At 39.9% G+C, this 8,884-nt stretch overlaps 1 protein-coding gene across 1 annotated transcript; it reads right to left on the reverse strand.

The window, feature by feature from the left end:
* Window positions 1-908: 908 nt before the first annotated feature.
* LOC147631615 (uncharacterized) lies at window positions 909-1,349 on the reverse strand. Its single transcript, XM_086808954.1, has one exon. The coding sequence runs from the start codon at window positions 1,347-1,349 to the stop codon at window positions 909-911; it is 441 nt and encodes a 146-aa protein (XP_086665080.1).
* Between the last annotated feature and the right edge of the window lie 7,535 nt (window positions 1,350-8,884).

Consider the following 8,884-nt stretch of genomic DNA (forward strand, 5'->3'; position numbering starts at 1 on the left):
CTCCTATGCTTTCTGATCAGTTTCCTGTTGCTCCTTATGAAAATCTACTAGTTTCTCTTCAATCCATTCTGTCTTAGTCCATTATTCAAGTATCACCAAGTTAGCTTGACCTGAAGGCCCTTGCTGCTGTGGGGGAGGTTGTTGATTTTGCACAGGAGGTCTCTTGTTATTGTTGTTATTATTGTTCTTGTACCTGATAATAGGGATTCCCCAATCATTCCTATGTCTGCACCACAGCTCACAATCTGGTCCTTGTCTATGTCCCACAGCTCCACAATAATTACATTGTGGAGCTGTGTTATTGTTGTTATTATTGTTATTGTACCTGATAATAGGGATTCCCTGATCATTCCTATGTCTGCATCACAGCTCACAATCTAGTCCTTCTCTACGTCCTAGAGCTCCATAATAATTACATTGTAATTGCTCCATATTATTGTTATTATTGTTATTATTGTTATTGTACCTGATAATAGGGATTCCCCGATCATTCCTATGTCTGCACCACAGCTCCATAATAATTACATTGTAATTGCTTGCATATTATTGTTATTATTGTTATTGTACCTGATAATAGGGATTCCCCGATCATTCCTATGTCTGCACCACAGCTCACAATTCGGTCCTTGTCTACGTCCCACAGCTCCACATTGTAATTGCTGCATATTATTTTGACCTCTGTTCTGATATCCCCAATTATTTGGGTTCTAAAACCTTCTTTGAGGTGCAGGTCCTTGATACCTTCTATTAGGACCCTGAGGAGATATCACATTTGCAGCTACCTCCCTCAGCTTTTGACTAATATACTCAGGTCTTCTTCTCCTGAAGTCTAGATTATAATAACAATTCTCATACTGATGTCCAAATCTTTGACATACCTGACAGTAGGGTTTCTCTGACATTCCAAACTAGCTCATGCCAATTGTCTGTAGTTTATCCTGAATAATTTTGTTGACTAAGTTTGCAGTCACCACATCCTTTTGCTTCCTTTCCTTCGTTGGAGTACCCTTATCCTCCTTCTGCTTCTTCTTTGCCTTAACCTTCTTCTCTTTCTTTTTCTTTTTTGACCAGTCTTCATCTTCATCAGTGTTAGTTTCCACTTCAGTATCCTGATCTGAATCCTTATCTTCTGACTCTGAATCTTCTGATTCTGAGTCTGAGTCCTCGCTCTTCTTTTTCTTTGTGTTGCCTTTTACAATTGCCTTACCTCCATACCTTCTTTCAGCTCTGGCAGCTGCTTCAACCAAGTCAGTGAAATCCTGTACATTTGCTAATGGAGGTCTCCCTGCTACTGCACTTCTATATTGCTTGTTGAGACCCTTACAAAAGTAATCTCCCAATTGCTCCATGGAAGGCTGCTATGCTACTTCCAACCTATTATTCAAGTTTCTGAACTTCTGTGCATAATCTTCAACCAACAAATCCTTTTGTTTCAATTTCCTCATCTTCTTCAAAATATCTTCAGGTGTTTTATCTTCCTTGAACCTCAATAAAAATCTATGTTTCAAATCATTATAGTCAGCAAAAGCTGCCATGCCATACTGCAAGAACCAATCCATGTCTTTTCCTTGCAGAGTTGCTGCAAAATGTTCCTTCTTCACTACATCCGGATGTAATACCTCATAGCCACTTGCAGACCACCTTGTCTGAAACTGACCAACATGGCTATCAGCACCTTGGGACTTTTCCTTCTCATACAGGCTATAACAATTAGGCAAATTTTGCAAGCACCAAAAGGTAAGAATGATGTAACTACCCTGTCAGCAATGGAGATCTTGATTTCTGCTGGCAGGTTTGAAAAGAATTCCTACAGAAACTTTGTTGCATACTCCTCAGCCTCTTCCTGTGGGGTGACCCAATTCGAGAATTCCCTCAAGTGGTTTATGTCAACAACCATGTTAATACCCTGGTGTATTCCTGAATGCCATATGGTTCAAACTGAATTCGATACAACAGCACGATCGCCAAAGTGTTAGGGGTGAACCCATGTAATGTAAAGACTAGCTATTAATCCAGTTAACTAGCTGGTACCTAGATAACTACCTGCATGAGATGTGTGTGAGTAAGGTGGCGTTGAAACTTATAAAGCGGTCTTACCTTGAGCAAACATGGGAGGTCTAAATGACTTCATGTACATAGTTTCTTAGACTAGACTAGTGGCCTTGGACAAATTTAAAATTTGGATGACCTAGTGTAGACACTAGTTGTTATATATAAGTGAATTTATAATGAGCAATAGACATAATCATTTCCCTTGGCAATATAATTCTTGTGAGTCCTCTTCTTCTTCCTCTTGCTTGCTTTCTATGGTTCTTTTCTTTTCATGGTTGCTATTGATGGTTGCATGCTTGATTAGCGTGTGATTTTAGGCTTTCTCTTCGCTAGAGCTTCATCTCTTTCAAGACAAAAGACTGATAATGAGAGAGAGCACACATAAGAGAGAAACCCTAATAGATTAATGTAACCATAACCATTGAGGGAATCCATATCCACTCTCACACAATGCAAAATAGAAGAGGACTACACACCACACACATGCTACTGTCTACCATGCCAGAACATATCGTGCCTTGCTCTAGCTATCATTGAGCTTGTAATCTCAATAGCCCCTCTTAAGCTCATGATGTACAGCCATAGATGAAGAAGATGAGCTTGGGCTATCAACACTCCCCCTCAAGCTCACTGCATGTACTCCTCACATGGTATGGAAGTACTCAAACTTCTCTCCCCCAATTGGCTTTATAAATATGTCGGCAACCTGCTCCACTGTACCATCCAAGACTTTCTCCTTGACAAAATGATAGTGGACCTCTATATGTTTGGTCTGCGCAGCATGAAAAACTGGATTATTGGCCATTTATATGATGCTCATGTTGTCGTAGTGTATGATAACCTTTCCCTCAATGGGCTCACCCAAATCAGCTATAGGAGTTTCTTTAACCATACTCCTTCACATGCTTCTATGGTTGGTCCTCTCTGTACTCAGCCTCTGTAACTAGATAAAGCAACAATGGATTGCTTCTTGCTACTCCAACTCACCACATCACTCCCAAATGTAAAGGCATAACCACTAGTAGATCTCCTGTTGTAAGAGCTACCTACCCAATCTGCATCTATGTAGCCATACACATGTAAGCCTTTACCATGCTCATAAATAGAACCATAATGTGTTGTGGTCTTTACATAACGCATGATCCATCTCACTGCATCCAAATAAGGATTTCTAGGGCTTTGCATAAACTGACTCACAAGACCATCATAACTCAAGTAGTCTGGCCATATAATAGTCATGTAAATGAGGCTGCCAACCATCTTCTTGTACATGAATCTTCCATTTTCACCAAAATCAACCCTCAACTTCACATTTTTCTCCAAGGGTGTACTCATGGGTTTACACCCAGTCATTCCATATCTAGCCGACATATCCAATGGATATTTACATTGGACTATCTATATTCCTCCATGATCTTTAACCACTTCAATGCCAACAAAATACCTCAAATCACCCAAGTCTTTCATATCAAATTGTCCATTCAATGCCTTCTTGGCATGCATAATATCTGTAGCATGATCCCCTATCAGAATCAAGTCATCCACATAGATGACAACCACAACAATCTCATGATCTCTCTTTTACATATAGTGAAGACTATGCCATAGAAACGTGAAAACCAATAGAGATAAGATATCAGCTTATCTTATCACTCCAAGCACGAGGTGCTTGTTTCAGCCCATAAAGTCCTTCTTCAACCAGCATACATGAGTGGGGTACCTTGGGTGTACATAACCCTCTGGTTGCTCCAAAAAAACTTCCACTTGCAAATCACCATTTAGAAATGCATTCTTCACCTCCATTTGATGCATTTCCCAACCATTTGCCACCGCATCCATAGCAATAACTGACCTCACAGTTCCCATCTTTGCCATTGGACTAAATGTCTCATCATAAGTCAAGCCTTGGGTCTGTACATAACCCTTAGAAACTAGTCGTGCTTTATGATGCTCAGTCAAACCATCTAACTTGCATTTCACCTTATAAAACCATTTACAACTAGTGACATTCTTGCCTTATGGTGGTAAGGCAACCAAATCCCAAGTATCATTAATGAACCAATGTGTCCATCTTCTCATCCATTGCCTTTTCCCATACTTCCAATAGCTTCTGCATAGCATATAGGTTCCACACGCTTTACCAAAGAGGTCATATATGTATACTAAGAAGTGTTTGTTATGCCAAAGGGAGGGTAGACCATTGAATGTGGACAGAATGCCTCTATAGCCTATCTTGCCTTTGGAACCATTTCAAAAGTGGGGATTAGATTTTGTTGGTCCCATCAAGCCACCTGCTAGGTTCACACAAAACAGGTATATTTTGGTTGCGAGACTGACTACTGTACAAAGTGGGTAGAAGCTGTAGCTTTGAGGGATAACAAAGCAAGGAGCGTGGCTAAATTTTTGTATAAGAATATTATGACCAGATTTGGATGTCCAATTGAGTTAGTTTCTGATCAAGGAGGGCATTTCATTAATAAAGTGATCAGTAAACTGACAGAGTTGCACATGATACTGCATAAAAAATCACATGTTTACTATCTTCAAGCTAATGGACAGGCAGAGAGTACCAACAAGATTTTGATTAGGATAATTAGAAAGTTGGTGAACCAGAACAGGACAGATTGGGATGAGAAGTTGGACTTAGCACTCTGGGCTTTCAAAACAGCTTTAAAGTGACTACTGGCATGACACCATTCAAGTTGGTGTATGGGTTGGAAGCAGTAGTGCCTATGGAGTTTCTTGTACCAAGCCTCAGGGTTGCAGTTCAGCACAGAGACTGTCTCTTGAACAATCAGTCAATTTTAGGAAGGAAACTTTACTAAAGTTGGAAGAAGATAGGATTCAAAGTATATATATTGCAGAGGTGATTCAGCAGAGAAGACAAGCTTGGATTAACAGGAATATTAAGTTTAAAATTTTTATTGTAGGAGATTGGGTCATGGTTTATAACAGTAAACTTGGGCCTAAACCTGGTAAACTGAAGTTGAGGTATGTGGGGCCATTCCAAATAGTTCAGTGTGTGGGACCCAATACTTTTATTTTAGCTAATGTGGCAGGACAAATCATTTCTAAGCCAGTCAATGGATTTTGCCTTAAAACATTTTTGGGAGAAATAATCTGCCACCATCGACAAGAAGGTAATATTAATGATGTGGAGGAGACATCGCATATTTATGCATGTGAAGTGATTGGGTTGGTATCTATTCGTATGCGAGTTGAGAGCTTTTCTTCTCAACGTTTTTCTCTCTCCGTACGCATGTCGAACCTTCAAGGTGTTTCATTTCGAGCTAACACTAGTTCAAAGGGAAATGATGATGAGCCACCATCATTGCTGTGTTCTGGCAGGAAGACAAGATATCAAGGCCCTATAGTTACCGACACAGCTTCAGATGAAGAGGTGGAGATACTTACACCCAATAAGGTGCTACCTTTTGCCAAGGATGACATGCTTGTGGAGTACACATTCTTGGACTTTAGGTATGACTTAATCTTCACTGAAGAAAATGTTGCATGGCTTAGAAAGATTGGTTTATTAGACTTTGCAAAGTTGCCTTGGGAAAGTTGGAGGCAGAATCAAATGCCAGCAGTTTATTTGAAGCATTTGCAGTTGAATGATGCTCATATTTTTGAAGATGAGTACTTCACTAAAGAATTGGTGGCCAAGGTGTTTGATCTTTCTACTGCAGATGATAATGAAGTTGGAAATGCTACTGAGAGAAAGTCATGTCTAAGGCTTTTGGTTAGTCTTAGGGAGAAAGGCATTATTATTAGCTGTCAGGTATGAAGAATCCAGTGAGATTGCAGCAAATAAAGTGGTTCATAGAGAGGGTATTTTTTCTGGTCAAGTTTGAGTACATTAGTAGAGAAAATTATGGAATACTGTTGGCAGCAGAGAGTGGACAGATGGGATGGGCAAATATTGTCTATGATAGGATCAGGTTTGAACTGTATACCAAGTAGAAGAGGAAAGATAGAACTACTAAAGTGGGTCCTTATCTTGCAGCAATTTTCTAGTATGTGAACAACAAAAGCATTTTGAGGGGTAGACAATTTTTGGTACCATCACATGTGCCTGCTGAGGATTCAGGGTCTACGCAAAGAAGGGAAAAAAGGCAAAAATTGCATCAGGATCATAGGGTTATGCAGATACCTGAGGTGGCAGAAGACCTTATGTCTGCCAGGAGGGTATTTAAAGGAGGAATCTTTGGTAGCAGTTAGAATGAATTTGGACAAGCAATTTGGGGATTTGTTTGCTGAAACTATGGAAGAGCCAGTTGAGAAAATTGTAGTGCTTATGTAAGCTAAGATAGGTTTTAAAATTAAAAATCTGAAGAGCAGTGCTACAAAGGAAGAGTCAGTTCTTGGAGTTTCTGATGTGGGTGAGCCTAGCATGGCTAAGGCTAACTTTACAAATGTGTCATTTTTTGAGGCACAGAATGCTTTGAATTTGGTTAAGGAATATATGGAGCAGCAGTCTATCGATTTTACATTACTGAGCAGGGAAAATGATGGGCTTCATAGTGAGTTGAAGCAGATTAAGGAGGGAGTTTTGAAAGATAGGAGGAAACAGACTGAAGTTGATGCTTAACAGGTCAAGGTCAATGAATTATCTAATGCAAGTAAACTGATATAGAAGGAGTTAGACTACTACAAGCAGGTAGTAGCAACTAGAGAGAAGACTTCAGATACAGTTAGACAATGGAGAGATGAATGGTTTCAGGTGATAGAGAGACAATTGACTGAAATGTCTATCTTAAATGCAACTTTGGAGAGCAAAAAAAATAGGGTTTTGCTGAGTAGGGTTACAGATTGTAGGAAAGTAGAGGAGAAAATTAGACAAATGCAAGAGGAAGAGTTGGATGTTGATGGTTGGTACTTGACCTCAAGGGATGTTGAAAAGATGAAGATTGAACTGATGGAGTACATGAAGGGGGTCTGGGAGCAGATCAAATTAAAAATGTATGATGTGGTAAGTAAGCCATATCAGGCTTTTGCAGAGGAAGAGACAAAAGAAGAGAATTTGTTATTACAGAAACAGCATAATGAGTTGAAGCAGTAGTATGAACAGTTGCAACAACAGGTGTATTTGCAACCTGCACAAGTTGAGGAGCAGAATGTTGCTGTAATGTTGGATAATGTTAGGGTAAACTTCAAATACAGTCAATTCAATATGCAGTAATAGACACAGTGTGTAGTGGCACCTTTGGTGGATGTAGGAGGACAAGGGAATGTTGAAGAACCAGAACTGAACACTATTCAGGAAGTGTTGGATAAGGAGACTGAAGCAAGAACACTAGTGGAGATAGTTGCAAGAGTGGTGGATGCAAACATTGGTGGGGAGTTTGACAGGTTTATTGATGTTGAAGTTGCATATGCAAAGGAGCAGCAGGCTAAAGCTAAAGACCATTTTGATATTAATTTTTATCAAGGGATTAGGGGTTCTCACAATGTTTTGTAAACATTGCCCAACCGGGTGTGCTAGGTGTTAGTGCCTGAGCTGTCAGTAATTACCTGTTGGATAAGGAGACTGAAGCAAGAACACTGGTGGAGATAGTTGCAAGAGTGGTGGATGCAAACATTGGTGGGGAGTTTGACAGGTTTATTGATGTTGAAGTTGCATATGCAAAGGAGCAGCACGCTAAAGCTAAAGACTATTTTGATATTATTTCTGATCAAGGGATTAGGGGTTCTCACAATGTTTTGTAAACATTGCCCAACCGGGTGTGCTAGGTGTTAGTGCCTGAGCTGTCAGTAATTACCTTCTTTTACTTACTCTTTGGTAGCAATCAAGGTTGAAGCTTTAAACCTTAAAGGCATGTTTATATAAGTGCCTTGGTAGTTAAATGTACCCGAATGATCTTTTGGCAAAGTAGTAGTTTTTCACGGTACATGAGCAATTAGTTGTTATCATCCTGCTGTTGTACTATGTGTTTTGGGATTTGTAGTTTGATGATGATGAATACAAGATAACAGTATCTTTGATTCTCTGTGTTATGGTGTTTATTACTTCTATACTATGCAGTTTCATGCTTATATGTGCAGTCTACTGTTGTGCTTTTCCCTGAACTGCATGTGTCTTGATTGAATAACTGTTAGGGCAGTAAGCCCCTAACATACACCTAGATCACTGTCAAGTGTCCTCAAAATAGCCATGGTTTTCCTTACACTAGGAGTAACCACAAACGGAATGCCAAGCTCCTCATCAAGTCTCTGCTCAAAGCCACTAGAGTCACCATCCACATATGAGTGACCTGCTGACAGATCAGGCACAAAAGGTTTATCTACCTTTTCCATCCCTTTTTGTGATACATGTGTACCTGCATCATTCCTCAACCTGCCTGACCATGGGCTAACATTGGATCCACTACTCGAGGACTCCCTAGGTCCACTCAGCACATATGATTGCTGCTCTACATCATGTGGTGCAACATCAACATTTCTTACATCTTTATCTTCTGTTGCCTTCCCTATTGGTGCATACCAGCTACTCATCTCATCAAAGACAACATCTCTGCTTACTCGCATCTCATGAGTGGTAGGGTTATAGCATCTATAATCTTTTTGCTCCATAGCATAACCAATGAAGATGCATTTCTCTACCTTTGGATCCGGATTTATTCTCACTTCATCAGGAACATGTACATATGCAATACACCCAAACACTTTCAAGTGAGACACATCCGGTCTTATGCCTGTAAACTTCTGTTCAAGAGTCATACCATGAAACAGTTGAGTATCATGTTCATAATGTACACAACAATTGCTACTGCTTCTGCCCACAAGTAATGTGGCATATTCTTTTCAGCCATCAAGGCACGTGGCACTTCTG

Source organism: Cibotium barometz, chromosome 14, assembly GCF_041138505.1.
Source record: "Cibotium barometz isolate CiBa-2024 chromosome 14, ASM4113850v1, whole genome shotgun sequence".
Lineage (NCBI taxonomy): Eukaryota > Viridiplantae > Streptophyta > Polypodiopsida > Cyatheales > Cibotiaceae > Cibotium > Cibotium barometz.

What these genes read in the sequence shown, in the direction of transcription:
- LOC147631615 (XM_086808954.1), bottom strand. Translation starts at nt 1,349, where the DNA reads ATGGAGCAATTGGGAGATTACTTTTGTAAGGGTCTCAACAAGCAATAT.